Source organism: Cibotium barometz, chromosome 53 (genome assembly GCF_041138505.1).
Source record: "Cibotium barometz isolate CiBa-2024 chromosome 53, ASM4113850v1, whole genome shotgun sequence".
In the NCBI taxonomy this organism is placed as follows: Eukaryota; Viridiplantae; Streptophyta; class Polypodiopsida; order Cyatheales; family Cibotiaceae; genus Cibotium; species Cibotium barometz.
In genome coordinates, this window is record NC_141098.1 from 2,296,617 (window position 1) to 2,319,155 (window position 22,539).

The 22,539-nt window shown below is 42.7% G+C and overlaps 1 protein-coding gene across 1 annotated transcript; it reads left to right on the top strand.

Moving 5' to 3' along the window:
• The first annotated feature begins 1,322 nt into the window (after positions 1 to 1,322).
• Positions 1,323 to 22,074, top strand: LOC147608176 (outer envelope protein 61-like). The gene is made up of 11 exons (XM_086789537.1): positions 1,323 to 1,692; positions 19,181 to 19,411; positions 19,570 to 19,626; positions 19,766 to 19,894; positions 19,983 to 20,060; positions 20,313 to 20,383; positions 20,483 to 20,553; positions 20,644 to 20,836; positions 20,930 to 21,308; positions 21,412 to 21,555; positions 21,680 to 22,074. Exons 1-11 carry the CDS (start codon positions 1,609 to 1,611, stop codon positions 21,824 to 21,826), a joined length of 1,584 nt encoding a protein of 527 aa, XP_086645663.1. The 5' UTR covers positions 1,323 to 1,608; the 3' UTR covers positions 21,827 to 22,074.
• Positions 22,075 to 22,539: the final 465 nt, after the last annotated feature.

Genomic DNA, 22,539 nt, shown 5'->3' on the forward strand with positions numbered 1-22,539 from the left:
AGTTATGTGCACCTATGACTTCTTACACATAGGAACCCACCATCCTAAGTTCCTTATCGTAGTTTGTTTTAGTGCCTTCATCAGAGCTCATAGTTTTCAATGAGAAGTGGTAAAAATTGAAGCTCAAAATTAAGCACTAATCCAAAAACACACACAATGGCCCATGAGCTAGATGGTGAGTAGACATCTTCTTATGTTAAAGTCCAACAATAAAAACACTTACTTGTACACACAAACACTTGCATGGATGCCTGTAAGGTTTTAATAACTCACTAACATAAAACATATGATTTTGTTCCTTGAAAATAGAGGTAGTGCCATATTTCATCAATTGAGAGAAATCAATTGTAAACTGCAGTTTTTCAAGCACTAGACCAAAGGTTGTTACCATAAAACCCTAAAAATTACAAAAGCATCAACTTGAAGCTTAAAATTTTACCAAAGGTTGTAGTAACCATAAAACGCTATACAATTACTAAAGCATCAAATTGAAGCTTGAAATTTTACCAAAGGTTGCAACCAAAAATTACCACAAATTTATTGAAGCATCAAATTCAAGTTGGTCCGGGGTTTAAAGAAATGTAAGGGGATGAGAGAGAGAGAGAGAGAGAGAGAGAGAGAGAGAGAGCAAAAATAATAGACGTCTACAGTGATGTCCTCATAGAGACTATACATATAGAGCTATACACTTTGTATTTGCAATGTTCTTTTTCTACTTAAGGTAAACTGTGGTTACTTCATGGAGGAGCGTATAAGTGCATTTGAACGAAAGAGTAGTTATAAATATAATTGGAGTTTCACTTCTTCACCATCTCCTATCATCATTTCTTCTCCGTAATAAAGGTACATGAGCATGAACGGCATCATTGTTAAGATGGTAAGCTAGATTGCATTGTCCCTATTGACAAAGAAGCTTCCACAGTTGACAGTTGAGTACTTTTAATTTTTGGTATTTTCTCTATATACAAGTATCAAGAACGAAAAAATAGTGATCATGCGTACCCACGGCTTGCGAAAGGATCTATTTTTTGGTATTTTCTCTATATACAAGTATCAAGAACGAAAAAGATCCATACGTACCCACAACTTACGAAAGGATCTAGGAGATGTCAACTAATACATGTGCATATACATACATGTGTTTATAAAACATCAACTAGATATTGTATATAGTGTATGAAATATAGATTATCCTACTTTCAAGCATTATCTATAATTTGATTTTTTAATAAATATATTTGGAGCATATGGTCAATTTAAAAGTCCGCCTTCGTCAGGAGTTGACGGATAAGGGTTGGCCCGGCGGCCGCATGTGAAAAGACATACGCGTAAAGCCTTAGCCGCCGAGCGCGAAGACCAAACCCAAAAGGACCCTTGGGCCGGCATCCGACAAATTACAACAGCAACCCAGAACCCACCCCCGCCATCCTCTTCCGCAGACCGCACAGGCTTTCTGACCTTGGTGAGAGTGTCTCCTGCGCACAGGGCCCGGCCAGTCGGTCAACTGGATCTCGTATCTCCATCTGCAAGTTTAAACCCTTCGTGCTTTGCTCACAAATCGACCCCTCAGAGCACGGTTTTCCCCACGCAACACAGGAGCCTGCAAACATGATGGATCCGGAGATGATCAGGCTCGCTCAGGAGCAGATGAGCCGGATTCCGCCCGACGAATTCATGCGAATGCAACAACAGGTAAGCCTTTGCCAAGCCCTCTTTTCTGCGCTTTTCCTGTTTGTCACTATACGGCCATGGAACCATCTTTGGTGCATATCGGCATTCCTGTTTGCAAACGTTCCTGCCTTTGCCACCGTTGCTCAGTCATTCCACCATGGGCAACCTCCCCTGATTGGAAAATCCTATGGATATCTGATCCACGCAGAAATGGAGTCTTCAAGCAAATACCTGTTTATTGGGATATCTTTCCCACCGTGGAGAACCTTTCCCGACTCAGTTAATCCTACCACCACAAAAGACCCATGGTTTTCTTGATTTGGTAAGGCATCACCTGGAGGATGTGTTCTCCGGTGTTGCCCAGAACAAGGTCCAAGTCATCGTCTTGGCTAGGATTTTGCAATTGAAATGAGTATCCTCAATTAATGTACGAATGTGGATCAGCAAAACCTGGGCATTGTCATTAGATCTTGCTAATGAGGGTTTGTATCACAGTCCTACAGTTTTAATCCTTATAGTCCGAGTGGAGGTCCAACAATCACGACATGAACAGTCTTGAACCCAACTCTCCACACTTTGTGCACATCCAATCCAAGCACTTATGCCCTTTTTTTTTTGCTTTTCAAGGGTGGGATTTCTTGTTGGCCGTCCCAAAAGTTGCATTGTAAGTGTTTTTACTCTAAGCTTTATCTTTCCTCCAGCAGTTTGTATGCCAAGATCATCTTGTTCATCCTGAACCCTTACTATCACTGTTTGCCTGCCAAGGTCACATCTTGCCACTCCAAACCTTTGTTATATACAACCCAACTCTAATCAGGCAGCTGTACTATCTCAAGGTTTTCATTCCCATAGTCTTCCATTGCTACATTAATGAGGGCTCTTAATCACAATTACCTACTATTTTGACGTAGTTGGCACTGTTAACCTTCGAAGACCCGAAGTGTGAGAGCTGACTTAAGGTCCTATGGAATAGTCCTTATTTAATTCTGAAATTTCATGAATGAAGACTGCATTCCTCGAGGCTTGCATGTCCCCAGCAAGTATCTTACATCAAATTACAAACGTTATTAATGATCACTACAAGGCATTACCAAGTATGTAGTGTAACCATATATGCTTTGGTTTACTTTTGTAAAGTTTTGGTTAGCATGCTTAAGATCATGGACTATGATCCTGGTCAATTGTTAGTCCTTATCACATGCTCCATATTCATGGGCTAACATGTGCCATGACTTGGAAATCACTAGTTTTGGATTTGGCAGAGAGTGCTGGCCATGGTGAGTAAGGGATACTGTAGGTTAAGGATGTATATGGGTAGTGTAGGTGAAAGTCTCAATCGCTTTCACTGTAGCATCAATGCCTCGATGTCCAGCATACGGTGGAGCATGACTTTCTAGCATTACTTTCGGCCTTAACTGCTTAGTCACACATAGCTTTCCATGCATCATGAGAAAGCCGTCTTTCAGAACATAGTGATCATGATGTTGATTATTCATCAGCTGCTCATAAATTTTGGAAAAATCTTCATCACTGGCATACTGCTCTTTCATATCATCCAATTCCTGGTGATAAGAAATAGAAACAGCTGACACTTGTGGTTTGCGAGACACTGCATCTGCAACCACATTCTTCTTGCCTTCCACATGCACTATCTGAAAATGGAACATTGACAGAAAATTTGCCCAGCGCATGTGTTTCTCTGACAACTTTGCCTGTGTGAGAAAGTATCTGAGCGTCTGATGATCCGTTTGCACAACAAAATCAGCACCAAGCAAATAGTGCTTCCAACTGGTAAGTGCATGGATCACAGCTAGCAGCTCTTTCTCATAAATCTGATAGTTCTTCTCAGTGTCAGAGAGTATTCTACTCTTATATGCCACGACTCGGCCATTCTGCATCAAGACAGCACCAATGCTGTTCCCACATGCATCACACTGCACAACAAATGACTTAGACAGATCTGGCAATATCAACACAGGATCTGTAGTCATTTTCTGTTTCAGGCATCTAAATGCTGATTTCTCTTTATCTGTCCATTGCCATTTAATGGCCTTCTTTTCAAGCGCATGTAACGGTGAAGCAATCTCTGCAAAATGCCTTACAAATCTGCGGTAGTAAGAGCATAGGCCAAGAAAACTGCGAACATCATGCACAGTCTGTAAATCTGGCCATGAAACGATTGCTTCAATCTTAGCAGGATCCATTCTGACACCATCCTTTGATACAATGTGCCCAAGGAAGTGAATTTCTTCCAGAAAGAATTCACTCTTCTTGCCATTAATGAGCAATCTATTGCGTTTCAGCTCATTAAAGACTGCTGTCAGATGGTCTCTGTGCTCCTCTTCACTCTTTGAATAGACTATCATGCCATCAAAGAATGTGCCCACAAAGCTTTTGTAAGGACGGAAAATTCTGTCCATCATTCTGTCAAATGTGGCAGGAGCATTTGTCAATCCAAAGGGCATGACTAAGAACTCATAGAGACCAAATGTAGTGCGAAATGCAGTCTTGTGCACATCCTCGGGTGTGATTCTAATTTGATGGTAACCACTCTTCAAATCTTTCCTGCTAAACATTTCTGCTCCTTGCAAACGGTCAAGAATATCATCTATGCGCGGAATCGGAAATCTATTCTTGATCGTGTTCTTGTTCAAGGCTCTGTAGTCAATACACATTCGCCATGAACCGTCTTTCTTCTGTACTAGTAACGCAGGTGAACAAAACGGGGAACTACTGGGCTGAATTAGTCCCTTCTCTAACAGCTCATTAACCTGTGTCATAATCTCTTTCTGCTGGGCTGCACTAACCCTGTACGGTGGCCTATTGGGCGGACTAGACCCTGGAATAAGATCTATGGCATGATCCTCTAGGGGGGTAACTCTCCTGGTAAAGACTCTGAAAAACAGTCTTTGAACGTATCCAAGAAAGCTTTTCTACCTTCGTCTAGTGTAGACAAATCAGTTTCAACTTCATTCACTTGCTTTGCAAAAACCAAGTACGCAGAAAGATGATTTTTCATTACTGAAGTTATGGCAGAAGCAGAAATAACTGGGACAGACTCTTCTTTCAGCTTCACATCCAGAACATGTGCGTAAACGCGACAGCACTTCTGCCTTAGTTATGTTGCGAGAAGCAGAAGACAATACAGTTGATCAATCGGAATCCTCGCCATCAGATATTTCTTATTTACAACAGCCCTTCTTTCAACCTTATAAGGATTTATTTCCTGACGAGCCGCCAACGACATTGCCTCCTCGACGTTCTGTAGATCATATGATTGATCTAATCCCTGGACAACCACCGCCAGTTCGAGCTCCTTATCGAGTTTCTTATTCAGAATCTCAAGAAATTCAGAGACAATTGGCAGAGTTGTTGGATAAAGGTCATATACGTCCAAGCAAAAGTCCTTTTGGTGCTCCAGTTTTATTGGTCAAGAAGAAGGATGGATCTATGCGACTTTGCATTGATTATCGTGCCCTTAATAAGCAGACAATCAAGAATAAGTTTCCATTGCCTCGCATCGATGAGCTCTTTGATCAGTTGCTTGGTGCGAAGGTATTTTCGAAGATTGATCTGAAGTCAGGCTATCATCAAAGCAGGATTCGAATTGGAGACGAGTATAAGACAGCTTTCAGAACAAAGTATGGACATTATGAATTTTTGGTCATTCCTTTTGGGTTAACCAATGCCCCAGCCACTTTCATGACTTTGATGAATGACATCTTTGGTCCTTACTTGGATAAGTTTGTCATCGTTTATCTGGATGACATTTTGGTCTTCAGTAAGACTTTAGCAGATCACAAGCAGCATTTGCAGATTGTCTTCGACGTACTCCGTACGAATGTCTTGTACATCAACAAGAAGAAGAGTCAGTTTTTCAAAGATCATGTGGAATATCTTGGACACATCATCTCTGGACATGGTATTGCAGTTGATCCTAAGAAAATAAAGGTCATTGTTAATTGGCCTTTGCCACTTACAATTTCAGATGTGCGATCTTTCTTGGGATTAGCAAATTTTTACCACACCAAGGTTCACAAGTTCTCAGATATTGCTGCTCCTTTGACGGCCCTTACAAAGTTAGATAAATTGCAATGGTCACTTGAAGCTGAAAAGTCCTTTAATGATCTTAAGCATGCGTTGACAACTACGCTTGTTTTGGCTATTGCGGATCCAACTCAGCCGTTTGACGTCATGACCGATGCTTCGGATAGAGCATCTGGAGGCGTTCTCATGCAGAATGATCGTGTTATTGCTTTTGAAAGTCATAAATTTTCGGCTATTCAAATGCGATATCCCGTTTATGACAAGGAATTTTTGGCAATTGTTCATGCTTATAGAACGTGGAAGCATTATCTTCTTGGTGCAGATTCAGTGGTTAAGACAGATCATAAGTCTTTGACCTACATCTTTACTCAGCCAGTGATGAATCCTCGTCAAGGACGATGGGTTGAATTTTTGGCGAATTTTCACATGGCGATACTCTATGTTCCTGGATTACAGAATGTGGTAGCAGATGCTTTGAGCCGCATGCCTCGAGCTACGAACTTTGCTATCTCAAATGTGCAGATGGAGATTCTTGCATGTTTTAAGCATGAGTATTTGACAGATAGAGACTTTGGAGATGTCTTTCGAGCTCTCAAATCTCTTCATCCTACTGTTGCAGAAATGAATATGTTTGCCGCATATACAATTGCAGATGATTTACTTTATTACTTAGATCGCATTTGTGTTCCTCACAATGCATCTTTGCGGAAACTCCTTATTCAAGAGCATCATGAAGTACCCTTTGCAGCTCATCCTGGAATTAACAAGACATATCGTCTGTTATCAGCAACATACTTTTGGCCTCAGATGCAACAGGATGCTATTAAGTTTGTTAAAGCTTGTCACTCTTGTCAAATTATGAAAGCTTCACGACAACTTCCTCAAGGATTGTCTCAACCTTTGCCAGTTCCTCAAGAAAGATGGGAAAGCATAAGCATGGATTTCATCACCACTTTGCCGCGTTCGCAGAAAGGCAATGCTCAAATTTTAGTAGTGGTTGATCGGTTTTCCAAAATGGCACATTTTATTCCTTGCAAGAAGACAGTTTCTGCTCCAGATCTTGCAGCGTTGTTCGTACAACATATTTTCAGAATTCATGGATTGCCAAGATCTATTGTTTCTGACAGAGATCCGAAGTTTACTGGACATTTTTGGACTTCCCTATTCAAATCTCTTGGTACGAATCTCTTGTTCAGTTCTGCTTATCATCCTCAGACAGATGGACAGACAAAACGGGTAAATCAAATTTTGGAAGAAATGCTTAGACATTATATTCAGACAAGATTAGCTTCTTGGGAAGAATATTTGCCTCTTGTGGAGTTTGCTTACAATAATTCTCCGCATTCAGTCACTGGAATGACTCCTTTTCAAGCAGCATATGGTCACACTCCGCTTCTGCCTACAAACTTTGTTCTTCAACACAAGGTGGCATTAGCAGATCAGTTGATTCAAGAAATGCAAGATATTCTTGTGCAAGTTCGAGACAGACTGGTTCATGTTCAGCAGAAATATCAGAAGTATGCGAATAAGCACAGAAGGCATACTGAGTTTCACGAAGGTGACTTGGTTTTGCTTTATGTTGCACCGCATCGATATAAGACAGTAAAGTCAGTCTTTCCGAAGTTGCGACCGCGTTTCTATGGTCCATTTAAAGTTATAAAGAAGATTTCAGTTGTCAGTTATAAGTTGGATCTTCCACCATCTTGGGGAAAAATTCATCCGACATTTCACATCTCTTGGCTCAAGGAGTACATACAAGGCGATTCATCTATTCCGGAGTTATCTTCTTATGTTCCTGAGATTGAAGATGATCATATTATTCTTGTTCCTGAGAAGATTCTTGACGTTCGTCAGAAAGAAACAAGACGGAAGATTACTACAGAATTTCTTGTTAAGTGGATGGACTTGGATGAGTCAGATTCTACTTGGCAGACAGATGAAGAAATGCAACAATATCCTCAACTCCTCCAAGAATTCTTTGGCAGACGACCGACTCTCATTTAATCACATGGGTTTTATTTTAAATGTAAGGGAATGTCACGATTGTGACTTAGTTCATTATACACAGTCTCCTTATGATTACAGATATTGAAGTGACATGATTACAGAGGACCCCTACACTCAGAAGGTCACGACTATTCGCTCTAGAGACATGCCTCTTCATCAAGAGCCACACTCCTTCGACGACTGGTCACACCCCTTCACTCTAGGGTTGCAACTCTTCATCCAATGGTTGCAGCTATTCGTCCAAGGGATGTGTCTCTTCGCCTAGAGTCATGACTATTGGTCATGGGATGTGTCTTTTCATTCGTGTCTCTTGAACTCCTATATAAGGAGCCTGTTGTATCACAATTTCAATCAATCAATCAAACATCTGTGTTCAAGTCTACTTTCAGTTTCAGTCTTAAATACACAGATAGTGGATGAAATACTAAGTAATAACAGTAATCCTCACATGAGATCTTCGATTTGTCGCATTTTTTCGTGACAAAAGTCTTCTAGAGGATGAAGGGAACCTTGGGAAAGTTTTCTCTATGGTTTAACTTGAGAAAGGAGGGCTGAAATTAGGGTTTTCAGAAAAAAGACTAGAAATTACAGCAATAAAGAGAGTTGTTTTGCTGAATTTCAGTCATTGGGAGTGTGTAGGAGAGTGATTAGCACCCATAAACACTCTTGGAAGCTTGGGAAACACCTTTGCAAGCTTGGATATGGAGTTGGGAAGGAGAAAGTGCAGAAAATACAGCCCAAATGCCCTCATGAAGGAGGCGCCTATCTCTAGAGAGAGGAGGAGTGAGGTGGTGAGTTGTCTACTCTGGGTGGTAGGCAGGTGCTTTGTGGAGCAAGCTAGAGAGGACACATGGTTGGTTACTCCCTTTGTACAAAGGGGATAAGGTCTGGGCGGTGGACATTGGGTTTTGTCCACCTCGAGACATCAGTGTGTGTGAACACTGGTTTGGTCATAATTTATAAGTGAGTTTTGATCACCCAAAACTTATTGAAGTGTGTACACACTCACTTATAAATTAGTGTTAACTCCTAAGGCTAGGTTTATGACCAATACTTACCACTTGTCACATGCCACATAACCATGTCAGCAGACAGTTTCACATGCACGGCTCGTGGGCGGGCGTCCCCTTACCCGGAACTACACATTGGTCAAGCAAGCATGAAAACAGCATGCAATTTTAATTCCAAGCAAGCACATAAAGATGCTATGCAATGCAGCATTGGTGTAACACGCGGAAGCTCTGGGGAGTCTTCTTTCAGCCCTAAACACTCTTGGAAACCTTTTGATGCAAAAACTCACCATCTGATGCAAAAACGCAGGTAGAGAGAGAGTAGAGAGAGAGAGAGAAGTGCTGGAAATTCAGTATATACTATGGTACAAAAAGGGTACTTGTCTGCAGCCATGGGCTGCCTTCATAAAAAGGTGGTTAACACCAAAATCTGTCCCCTATGGGACCTCTAAGGATCCAAACCCCTAGTGGGATTGAATGAATACAATATGGAGCACTTGGCCCTATTTATATGGGTCTTTGGACACTTTTTATGCTGGCCGACTGCTGGTTGGCTAGTTCCATGTCCATACCAACTATTCAGCGCTGCCCGACTGGATATACTACTTGTTTATGATGCGCCTGATGCTGCCCATGTCCTCTGATTCAGCCGAGTGGTTCTGTGAGCAGCCGACAGCATCCCTTTGGTTCTTCTCCAAGCCTTGCTTTAGTCTACACTGCAAAGGTGCTCTGTGCTCTGTGCTCCATCATCTTGGTTCTTCTACTGGGTTCATACTCTTTATCTGGTTGCCTTTTTTGGATCTAGCCCTGAGATGTCCATGGCATCTATGATGCACATGACATCCCCCTCTGCTAAACTTGATGACGGGAATCCAACCTGCTCCTGGATGACTGTCATCATCCCAATCCTGTCCCGAAGTCCCTCTGTCATCCATCCATCCCTGGCAAACCCTTTTCTCTGAAAATCCGGTCTGTTCTCCAAACCACTCTGTCTCTGATGAAGATCTATGCATCTGGTCTTCCTCTAGTCCACAATCCATTCCTGCCCTGACTTTGAACACCGTCTTGGTCTTCATTCCTGGAACTGAGTCTGGCACTCTCACATCACCCTTGGAGGATAAACCTCCCTTGGGACCGTTACCTGAGAACCTATCTGGCTCACGGAACTGCCATCCCTATCTGGCACTGTGGAACACCACCAACAAACCTCTTGGGAGTTCTTCCTGATCTATGTTCTTGCCTTGGGCTTCGAATCTGTGTACTTTCCTGTACCTTGGACCTGTACACCATCATCGGGGACTGAATCAGTGTTTAGCTTTGCTGAGCCTGATGCTCTGATACCAATGTAACACGCGGAAGCTCCGGGGAGTCTTCTTTCAGCCCTAAACACTCTTGGAAACCTTTTGATGCAAAAACGCACCATCTGATGCAAAAACGCAGGTAGAGAGAGAGTAGAGAGAGAGAGAGAGAAGTGCTGGAAATTCAGTATATACTATGGTACAAAAAGGGTACTTGTCTGCAGCCATGGGCTGCCTTCATAAAAAGGTGGTTAACACCAAAATCTGTCCCCTATGGGACCTGTAAGGATCCAAACCCCTAGTGGGATTGAATGAATACAATATGGAGCACTTGGCCCTATTTATATGGGTCTTTGGACACTTTTTATGCTGGCCGACTGCTGGTCGGCCAGTTCCATGTCCATACCAACTATTCAGCGCTGCCCGACTGGATATACTACTTGTTTATGATGCGCCTGATGCTGCCCATGTCCTCTAATTTAGCCGAGTGGTTCTGTGAGCAGCGGACAGCATCCCTTTGGTTCTTCTCCAAGCCTTGCTTTAGTCTACACTGCAAAGGTGCTCTGTGCTCTGTGCTCCATCATCTTGGTTCTTCTACTGGGTTCATACTCTTTATCTGGTTGCCTTTTCTGGATCTAGCCCTGAGAATGTCCATGGCATCTATGATGCACATGACAATTGGTATGGACAATCTCCGTTCATGAGACTATACCAAAATAGACGTGCTCTAGGCAAGTACACAAAGTATCAAACCCAATGGAACACCAATCCACCAGGCATTTTCGGGCATGTACACAGAGGCGTAAGTTCCAACGGAAAGCCAAGTCCAGAGTATCACATGAGTGGCATCAATCCCCGGCATATACAATTGCCATGGACACCAGTCCAATGTACATACATGATGAGAAAGCACAGGTGAACCAATTGGGTGGCCAAATGGTGACATCTGTATACACATCCATGTAAGTGCGTGAACTCAATGATTCCTAGTGTGCCCAAAGAGGAGTTAAAGGCCATCAACAAGGGGCTAGCCTCAAATAACCACATAGGTATAAACCTAGGTTGTATTACTTCATTGAGAGTTTGGTAGCTAGAGCTATATGTAATTTGACTCCATTTACATAAGCCAAAGTATTTGATGGTCCCCTTCGAGCAAAACACCCTATAGCCTAGTTCTTCACCCTTTTGTTCTCCAGTACTTCTAGTGCAGTCAAAGAACGGCTCATTCTGCATGTGCGTGGATTACAAAGCTGGATTACAATCAAGAATCAATTTCCTATACCGAGAGTTGATGATTGGATTAGTTGGAAGGTGTGGCATTCTTTAATCGGATTGACTTGAAGAGTGGCCATCATCAGATTTGGATCCAGCCACAAGATATTCACAAGACTGTCTTCTGCACCACTTTTGGATTGTATGAGTATTTAGTGATGCCTTTTGGACTCACAAATGCTCTAGCTACCTTCAACCACATGGTGGATCAGATATTTAGACCACATCGGAAGTATGCAGGCACTTTCTTTGATGACATCATTGTGTTTTTCAAGACCAAAGAAAGCATTTAGCTAAGGTATTTCAGGAGTTACAAGAGCACGAATTGTTCATTAATGGAAAGAAGAGTGAGTTTTTCTTAGAAGAAATACATTACCTTCGACATATAGTGTCTAAGAAAGCAATGCGGATGGATCCAGCAAAGCTTGAGGCCATCAAGAATTGGCCAGAATTGAAATTTGTACTTGAGGTGCACAATTTCTTGGGGTTTTATGCTCCTATTATAGGAGGTTTATTAGAAGCTTTGCACCATTGTTACTCCATTGCATGATTTGATCAAGAAGAAAGCAGTATTTAGATGGGGTGAGTGTCAGAGACACGCTTTCAACTTATTGAAGCAGAAGCTTACTATTGGACCGGTATTGGTCATTCCAGACCTAGTGAAACCTTTTGTGGTGGAATGTGATGCAAGTGGAGATTGTATAGGGGCAATGCCTTTGAGAGCCGAAGGTTGCAACATGTCGAGAAACACTTTCAGGTTTATGAGAAAAAACTTCTAGCCGTGATTCATGCTTTTACTTCATGTAAGCATTATTTGCTTTGGGCTGATTTCATGGTGAAGATGGATCATCAAAGAAGGATATTGACAAGTATGTGTCCGAATGTTTGACTTGTCAAAAGGTTAAGTATAATCATCGAAAGACTCCAGGATTGCTTATATGCCTCTACCTATGGCAGAGAGGCCATGGGAAAGTATAGTGATGGACTTCATTTTTGACTTGTCGAAGTTAAAGTTTGGGAATGATGGTATTTGAACCATTATGGACAGGTTCAATAAGCAAGCACATTTCATTCCAGTATAAGGCAGACCACATGGCAATGAGTTTTACATCATGGAATGCCCAAGTCTATCGTTGGTGATGAGATCTCAGGACCACTAGTTGGTTTTGGAGAGCATTGTTTAATATGGGGACGAAATTGGATTTTTCTTCCTCGTATCATCCACCGATGGATGGCCAGAGTGAGATAGCAAAGTCAGCCATCTTTGATTTGTCAACGTGCTATGTGGCAGAATAGAAAACGGAGCGGGAGAAGTATCTTCCACTAGTAGAGTTTGTCTACAATAATACAATGCATAGTTCCACAGGAACAACACCGTTCAAGGTTGTTTATGGCAAAGTTGTACTACCACCACTTTTAAGAACTAAGGATGAGACCTTTGTAACAACTGAGTATGCCAGAGATTTGGATACAGCTTTTGCATAGGTGCGGACAGCCATAGAGAGGTCAAGGTCTAAGCAAAAAAAGGCCGCGAATAAGCGTAGAAGGGCGGTGGAGTACAAGGAAGGTGATTGGTATTGTTGAAGTTTGAGAAAGCAAGGCTTCGCAAGAAGGACAAAGAGAAGGTTTATCCTAAGTTGTCCAACAGGTATTGTGGACCTTTACAAATATTGGAAAAGATCAACAATGTGGCTTTTAAACTTGCATTACCCAATCATTGGAGGATTCACAATGCTTTTAGGTCCCGAACCTTCAGAACTACTGAATGAGGATCCACCAGAAGTTGAAGAGCTAGAGGAAGTTCTTCAACCAAAGCAGATTGTCTTTCATAAGGAAAGAAGGGGATTGCATGGCAAGGTTACTAGAAAGTAACTTGTCAAATTCAAGAATTATTCAGCTATGGATGCCACGGGGATGTATTTTGTCATCCAAGGAACCAAGAACAAAGGAGAATGCTCAAGGTTTATATTCCACTGTAGGGAATTGAGTATGTTGTCCAAGTTGTATCCAAAAGGAGCTGCTTTGATATTGAACAACACTAAACGCTTTTTAAAAACTAAAATGAGAAGAGCTTTTATTATTAAAAAGATGTTTTTTTGACTATAAGTGAGTTTTCTCAAGTGCTTTTGGGCAAGAACTATAAATTCAGCTATTCTCTCATTGTTGAGAGAGCTCTCTAGCTCTAAGAACTTGTACTCAAGACGCCTCCAAGGAGTTTTATCTAATATAACTCTGAGGGGGGAGGGGGGGGGGTCGGCCCAATGCTATTTTGACCCCTAGTGTGGTGCCTTCTCTCTCTACTCTCTCTCTTTTGTTTATTTTCAGATTTTCTCAAGGTTTTACGTGTGAAATTGTTGTTTTCTTGAAGATAAGCTAAGTACCCATGCCACAGCCCTTATGAAGGCTTGTTTCAGTGTGTCTGCTTATTGTGCCCGTATTTATAATAAGGGTGTTTCCCCCTTTATTGAAGGAACTTCAGCTCAGCTCCTATTAAGCAGATATTTGTATCAGAGAAGTGTCCATAACTGCCATGAAGTGCTAGCCCAGTTGGTTAAGGGTGTTAGGTTTCTTAGTCAGAGGTCGCAAATTCAAACCCACACACACTTTTTTTTTTTTTTTTGTAAAGCTTCATGTCATTAATTACAGGTGGGAAACCTCAAAACGAGGAAAACCCACCAAAAAGACCATATACAAGGGAGACTACTAGAGTGTTCACTATGTTCAGTGTGAACATAGTTAAACATCTAAAAACAATCTGTAAAAAGAGCATACAGAGATGAGTTAATCTCATGAAGAGAGAGACAGTCATATAAAGATTGCTGAAGAGAGGAACGGAAGAATGAGTAAGCATCCAAATGAGGCCGAGCAAAAACTATCCTGTTGCGAGACTCCCAGGTAGTCCATAAAGCCCAATAGCGAACCCAATCAAAGAAGACTTTATAGGATCTAAGGGGTGAAGGGAGAAGACCGAAGATCCAAAAGTATTTCCCAAAGGGTGCCTGTCGGAAGCGGGCTCTCAAACGTGCAGCAATCCGATCCAATAAAGTCCTGATGAGAGGACAACTCCACAAAAGATGAAAGACTGTCTCTTGAGAAGCACCACAACTATGACAAGTTGAAGGTGCCAAAAGTCGCCTAGCCAAGAAAAGGCCGACTGGCAAGACTCCAATCAAGCATCTCCATAAAAAAAGTCTACTTTTCAAAGGAAGACTGCATTTCCAAAGAGAATGAAGCCGCTGTTTCCACCAAGCCTGACTTTTATGAAGATGCCAAATCTGATTCGCATGTTCTTGAACCCAAGAGGCAGGCAACAAGAAATGAGATATCGAATGAACCGAAAGTTTAGCCATTGATAAAGGGCCTTGTGCAGGTTGTTCTCTTTTAAGGCTCCAATCAACCGAACGATCAGAACGATCCAAATCTGCAATTGGTTCAAAAGGAGCAAGAAGCTCTCGAATAAGCTGCCAGATTGATCTATAATGCATCCCCAGACCAAATTTCCTGGCGGCAACCACAAAAGAAAGCACATGGCCACCAGCATCCAAAACATCATCAATAAGATAAACTCCTTTCTTTGAAAGGAAATATGCCTTCCTAGGCTCACGTAGAGCCAAGGGTACATCAAAAGCCTTCGACCAATGAATACTCTCAAGGCGAAGCGAAGAAGATTGCGCATTAAGCCTGGGATTTCAAAAAAGATATTGCGTAATCTGTTTCCAGGCAAAAATTAACTTAGATGAAAGAGGGCAGCCGACAATCTTTCCATCGAAATGGCTGAAAATTGCATCCCAATACGTAACAGTCCACTTTCCAAAAGCAGGTGAAGACATAGACATACACATATGACCCAACATAATAGCCCATGGCTGGCGCTGTTGTACAAATTCCAACAGCAAAGTGGATTTACGAGCAAGCACATGAAAATGAATATTCAATATGTTCAAGCCACCATGTATCTTTGGAGAACACATCTTTGGCATTGACAAAAGACGAAGACCCTTTTTACGATGTTGAGTTTTCCACACAATTGCCATTGCCAGAGACATAAACCGATCTATATCAGCTTTCCTCCACATAATCAATGGAAGAAAGAACTGTATGTAAGCCATTACAATAGCCTGCACTATCCTGAGACGTACATGAAGAGGCCAAGTGGAAAGCTGCCAATAATCAATTTTGCGATTCAATTTTAGCATAACCCATTGAATCATTTGTGAAGATGACAGCTGCCAACCCAAAGGGTAACCCAAATGACGAACGATATGTCCACCAGGAGGTATTCCACCGGGCCACAATACATGATGCCATTGCTGTACATTAAGCGCAAGCAAGGTAGACTTACGGAAGTTTACTTTCAAACCAGCAGCCAGACCAAAAAGTTCCAAAGCCTCCATTAATCTCTGAAGATCTTGTTGCGTATTCTTGGACATAAAAAAAGAATCATCAGCATAAGCCTGAGCCAGGAAAGTATGCCCAGCAGGAAGCTGTAAGCCATGCAATTCATCAGTAGCTTGCAAAAAATCCAAGTAGCAAAGAAAAGGATGTGTGGCAATAGCAAACAACAAGAAACTAAGCGGACAACCCTGGCGAACTGAACGTCCCAATTTCCAAGAATCTGATAGAGAAGAGCTCAAAATCAAAGAAGCATCACTGTCATTATAGAGCCAATACACAATATTTTGCCACTTTGCACCGAAACCAAGATAGCTCATAGTCATAGCTATATAGTCCCAATGCACAGAATCAAAAGCTTTCTCAATATCAACCTGCAAAATGAGTACATCCTGCTTAGTAAACCCACACACACACACACACACACACACACACATCCAGCTGGCAGCATTGTGTTGATGCATCTTGTAAATGATACACACACACACACACACACACGTGTGTGTGTGTGTGTAGTGGTGTGTGTGCGTGTGTTTCTAAGTGCACTTGCACCTTCTAAAAGAAGAAGAAGAAGAAGAAGAAAAGTGTCCATATTGTGTTACCAGGTTGTGACACAGCCCTGTATATACATCTGTATACACATCCATGCAAGTGTAAATTTAACGATTCAGGAGTTTAAGGCCATCTACTGTCATGTGCATAGTGGGTATCTACCGTGTGCTATACGCATGCAAGACTAGTTTCGAGGCTTGGGGAAGCTTGGAACTAGGCAGGCTGATTGACGAGCTGAGTTAGGGATATACTAACGGGCGGGCACCCAAGTATGGACGGACGGGCGGCCAAGTGTGGACGCTCGATGACCGGCCAAGAGCCTATAAAAGGGTGGCCAAGGTTAGTTATTATAATATAGAGAGTCTCGCGAGTTTGTGAGAGCTCTATGGTCTTGGAGCCTGGATCTAGTGCAGACGTGCACCTGCTTTATGCAGCCGAGGCCGGCAACAGTCTCGAGGCCCGCGAGGGCAGCTTCGTGTGGCGGTATGGGACGTCGCGAGGAGGAGATTGGTCGGTACGTCAACCTAGTTAGCTCAGCTCGTGGCTCGATGGGGACAGCCAAGACTGTGGGCTTGCCCACGGCTGTCATGGTTGGGAGGTGAGTCAGGCCTGCACCCCCTTGCTTGTTTGTTTGTTTGTTTGTTCGTTTGTTTGCAGGATTCGAGTTCGAACCAAGATCGATCACGAGGGGATCCGTGGGGATTTGACAGTGGTATCAGAGCATACCTCGTGAACGAGCAAGTCGGTAGGTAGAGAAGAAGAGGTCGAAGAACGGTATGTGTTAAAAAGCTTGCTGTTTTTCTGTGCATATTGCAGTTTTCAGATTTTGTATGTGTTTTTTCTTCATCAAAGACACCCATGTTGATGGGGAGATGGTAGGTTTAGAAGGGTTGATTGCGTTTGCAAAGAAGAGGCATGTGTTTGTGCAGTCGCATGAGAGGAAACAGAAAAAAGAAAAAAAAAGCATGTTGATTTTCTTTGCTTTTTGGCGCAAGAGAGAGAGAGAGCGAGAGAACTGCTTGATTGGAGTGTTGCTGGCGGGTGTGCATGCTGGTCGAAAGAGCCCCTGCTGGCGGGCGCCCAGGGTCGTGTAGGCAACTGCGTAACCATGCGGCCTAAGCACTGCATGACTAGGCGGCCCAGCCAGGCTGCGTAGCCAGCTAGGTAACGCCCAGCCAGGCCAAGCGGGCGCCCAGGCCCAGCGAGGCAGGCGCCTAGGCTTATGCCGCTTTGTGGCCACGCCTATGCGGGCTGGCCCAGGCGGCGCAGGCTGGCGCGAAGGACCAGGCAGACACACAGGTGGCGACGGCAACCGTCCGGCGGGGTGGCAACGGCGTTATTTCAGACGGGACCTGGAAAAAAAAAAAAGCAAAACAGCGAGCGTGTGCGTCCAGCTCGATTCGGCGCTTTGCTTTTTTGTTTTACTTATTATTATTATTATTTTTACAAAAGTCGAGGGTCCCTAAGGTTTCCAAGGTTTAAAAGTGTTTAATTTTTTTAAGACTTTAGAATATATATATATATATATATTCATGAAAAAAAAAAACACAAAAGCTAAAGCAAAAGCTAAGCCTAGCTTTTCGAGATTTTTTGGCTTTTGGGAAACCTTTATAAACCCCCTCACGTGGGCTTCTTGCCACACATCTCTCGAGCTCTCAAGTTTTCAAGCTCTCAAGCTCTCGAGTTCGCTCGCACTTTCATTGTGCAAAGATCGAATTTTCTCTCCACGTACCCTCTTCACGATGTCGACCCAAGAATCAGAGTTGGAGCCCCTCGTGGAACTCGAAGGCTTGCCGGCTACGGAAGGCACTGATGCCGATCTTTTTGACGAGTTTGTATCAAAATCAGATTTCCAAGAGTTCAAAGTAGCTCTCGAAGCTTCTTCGACGGAACGTCAGGCCCGCGAGGGCAGCTTCGTGGCGGTATGGGACGTCGCGAGGAGGAGATTGGTCGGTACGTCAACCTAGTTAGCTCAGCTCGTGGCTCGATGGGGACAGCTAAGACCGTGGGCTTGCCCACGGCTGTCATGGTTGGGAGGTGAGTCAGGCCTGTACCCCCTTGCTTGTTTGTTCGTTTGTTTGCAAGATTCGAGTTCGAACCAAGATCGATCACGAGGGGATCCGTGGGGATTTGACATCTACACAGTCAGAAAGTAAGGGGCAAGTCTTAAACAACCACATAGGTAAACCCAGGTCGTAGTACTTCACTGAGAGCTTGATAGCTAGAGCGATATGGAATTTTGGTGGTCGCCTTCAAGGAAAACACTCCCGCTGTCAAAGAAATTTTAGTTTGGAATTGCTAAACTATCTCCCTATCTTATGACACAAACAGCTGAGTGGTCATTAGGGACTGATGCGTGTGACATGATGTGCTTAGCAGTAGCTATAGAGAAAGCACGAATGTCTCTATATGTTCGGTTGTCATATGAAGTGCAATAACCGGGAAAGAGGTACAAAAATTGACCACGAATTGGTTGATGGGATTCGGCCCAGGTAGTGTGGGGGTTTATGTCTGATGCACTCTTACGTATGCTTATGAAAGTGGAAGTTCTGGGCCAACTTTGCAGCATGATCTTAGGGTGCATGGTTGATTGAGGCTATGTTGTTTTTGTTTTTGTCTTCAAGCTACAAATATCAATAAACACACCTTAAACCAAGCGGTTATATTTGTGCATGCAGTTCAGCATGGCTTCAAGAGTAATTGGTCTGCACGTTTACTCTTTTCGGTGGTTATATGGTTCTTTTAAAGTCTGACCTTGTTTACTGGAACTTAATTTCTTAGTGTTGGCTGGTGGGTTTTAGACTTTTAGTAGAGTTCACAATAATTGACAACTGTAGTCTGTGAGGGTGGCCTATCTGTATCCATTCTCATTTGCAAGCTTTCAACATTCAATTTAAGTGCTAAGTTGAGTTTTTCCCCCGGTTTTGGCAGATGATGAGCAACCCAGATCTGATCCGCATGGCCACAGAGAGTATGAAGAATCTAAAAGCAGATGATTTACGCTTTGCTGCGGAACAGATGAAACACTTACGGCCTGAAGATATGGCAGAAATGAGCTCCCGACTAGCACATGCATCTCCAGAAGAAATAGCAGCAATGAGGGTACAAGCGGATGCACACCAAACATACGAGCTCCGGGGAGCCCTAACTTTGAAGAATCAAGTGAGTAGGCATGCTCATTTGTTGTGCCCCATGCGTATGATAACTGGATGGAGCCAGGATTTGCTGGCTTCACATTTGTCTATGATGAAGAGGGTTGACCTGTATTTGTTTACTAAGCCAAAATTACTCTTGGTAAATATTCGTAATTCTATTGGCAGGGAAACCAACTGCATGGAATTGGGAAATACAGTGAGGCAGTAGAAAAATATCATCGAGTACGTGCACATTGGTTTATGTAAAGGATTCTTTTTCTGGCTTTTTGGATCAAGATTAAGCTTAGACAACAGTAGAGACCATATGTAAGGACTGTGAAAGCCTTCTCATGAAATCTTCTCTTTTGATTCTGCTTAACAGGCCAAGCAGAACCTGTCAAAGATGCCAACATTAGAAGCAGCTACTTTGCGGCTGGCCTGCTCACTAAATCTGATGTCGTGTTATTTGAAGACAGGAGAGTTTGACAAAACAGTAGCAGAAGGCACAGAGGTTCTCTTTTTGTCTTTTGATGGTAGCATCTGAAATGGCAGGTGGTATCTTAATGGACTTCAAACTGACGTCTTACCTTCTATATCAGGTTTTAGAGGGCGATGCAAACAATCTGAAGGCTCTGTATCGGAGAGGTCAAGCATACAAAGAGCTAGGAAAGCTGAGAGTAAGTACCTTTATTTGCTTGTCTCTGGGTCTGTATAAGTGCAATGTCGGGCCTTGGAAACTGATATTTTTATGTTAGTGCTGGTTTTTGAGGGTATTCTAGTATATTTCTGACACTGATCAAGCAACAAAAGAAAAAAAGGACGCTTGCATTTTGGGGAGACATTGAGAAGAGGGGTTGGATATTCAGAATGAGATGATTATAGAGACCAACTGTAATCTAACTTCCGATCTTTATTACTGTTTTGAGTAGTTAGCTTTCAAGGATTTGAGCAGAGCTGCAAAAGTTGCTTCAGATGATGAAACAGTCAAAGAAGCATTGAGGTATACTTCCAGTTTGTGTGTTTCCATAGACGTTTGGGGATGATATGAATAGTGCTGTTTGCTCTTGAGTCCTCTCTTAACATGGTGAAAGGTTCACAGGCAACTTAAAGATCAGTTTGAAAATCAAGGAGAAGTTGGAGAGGAGGAATCATATGCCCCAAGCGCAAGCGGTAAGAGGTCAATGAGTTTATGACCATTATGTTTATAAGATAAGATGCAGTTGTTGCTCCATAAATCACTCTGTGAGATGTGTCCTATAGGGCCTATTATAGAAGACATTAGTGATGTGGAGGCAGAGAGATTGACCGCAGCAATTGCTGACTCTGATAGACGTGAGCAAGACCAGAGTCCACCACAGCCATCTGGAGTTGAGCGGCAAACACCGGTCCTATCTAATACAACTGAGTTTTCTCAGACCATTGACAGCTTGAAGCAGAATCCAGAAATGATTAGGTAACACTGCTGTAGCAGAATGTCCTTATCCCACAAAGGTTGCCTTTTAGGCTGTCTCTGACCTCTTCCTCTGTTGTATTTGGGATAATACAGAAGCATGTACTCAATGATGAGCAATCTGAATCCGGAGCAGATAGCATCTTTGAGTGGTGGTCAAATGACCCCTGACATGGCCAAGTTGGCGTCAGATATGGCCAAGCAGATGTCAGCAGCTGACATGCAGAGAATGTTTGACATGATGTCATCTTTTCAAAAGCAAGGTGTGGTCAATGTGTCCGGACCTTCTACGTCAACATCATCTTTGAATCGAGACTTGCTGTCTTCAAGGTCTAGCACAGAACCAGATCAGGATTCTGGTTTTGCCCAGGGTTCTACAAGCTCGAATCATGTGTCGGGTCTGAATCTCCCACAGATCAGTTCCGAGATGCAAGAACAAATGCGGCAGCGTATGAAGGATCCAGCTATGAAGCAGGTAGACCTTACCTAATAAGTTTTATGAGCGTATTCATTTGATACATGGCTCATGCATTAGTTGATGGACATTTATTTACTCTGATTTTACAACTGAATGACAGATGATGGCTTCAATGTTGCAAAACATGACACCTGAGAGCATGGTAAGTATGGGTGAGCAAATGGGCTTCAAACTGTCACGGGAGGAAGCAGAGAGAGCTCAGACAGCTATGACTAACTTGAGCCCAGATGACCTCGAGAAGATGGTAGAGTTGGCTCTTTTTTCTGTTTTCTAGCTTGGTATGAGGATCACATGACTGTTTGCCATGCCTCCAAAGCTTGAGTTTGTTCTGCAATATGTTAATACTTTAATCTTTCTTTTACATGCAGATGAAGTGGGCTGACAGAGCTCAGAGACTAGTGGACGTTGCAAGGAAAGGGAAAAACCATCTTCTGGGAAGGTCGGGCTTGGTTTTGGCCATAGTGATGCTGATCATTGCTGTTTTACTCCATTGGTTGGGAGTCATTGGTGGCTAAATGCTTTGCATGGATGATGGTAGCAATCTGTGCCTGGCCTGTTTAAAACAGGCAAGAGCTTGTGCCTTGTATTCAGTCTTATGAAGTTGCATAAGATTTTTCCCTAGTGAGTCATTAATGCAAGTGAACTAACCCAGTGTAGTTGGCGGATCTAGAACATTTATTAATGCTGTTGCAATGAAGGCTAATTGAAACATCACTATTCAAGTCTGTTATATTTTTGGCATGAATAATTGTTATATTCTTAAGAACTGTACTACACAACAAAAAAGAAATGTAGAACATCACTCTCAGCTCCAATGAGTTAAGTGAGTTTCCTGATGCTCACAAAGCAGTTCACGCTCACTTTCTTGAGTATCATTCATCACTTTTTTCTCTGTGCTTGGGTGAAGCTTCCTTCTGTCCGTTGTCCATCCTTTTCGCCACCTCTGCAAATAAGCAGCACTCATTTAGAGCTACCAAATCTACTCAAATATATATATATATATATATATATATAGAGAGAGAGAGAGAGAGAGAGAGAGAGAGAGAGAGAGAGATTATACTTAATGCCAAATCCAAAGGGTTTCTTAAACCAAATTATTCTGTATGTTCAGGAGGTTACTTCCTTGTACCTTGTAGAGTACGCTAGTCATTCAAATAGGTAGCGCTCAGTCTTGTGTAGTTGGCATATCTGTGCCTCTTGTGGTAGGTCCTTTGCTATCCAGATGTGA

What these genes read in the sequence shown, in the direction of transcription:
- LOC147608176 (XM_086789537.1), top strand. Translation starts at nt 1,609, where the DNA reads ATGATGGATCCGGAGATGATCAGGCTCGCTCAGGAGCAGATGAGCCGG. An exon ending in CCCTAACTTTGAAGAATCAA is followed by an intron (nt 19,412 to 19,569) that starts GTGAGTAGGCAT and finishes TTCTATTGGCAG; the next exon opens with GGAAACCAACTGCATGGAAT. An exon ending in CAGTAGAAAAATATCATCGA is followed by an intron (nt 19,627 to 19,765) that starts GTACGTGCACAT and finishes TCTGCTTAACAG; the next exon opens with GCCAAGCAGAACCTGTCAAA.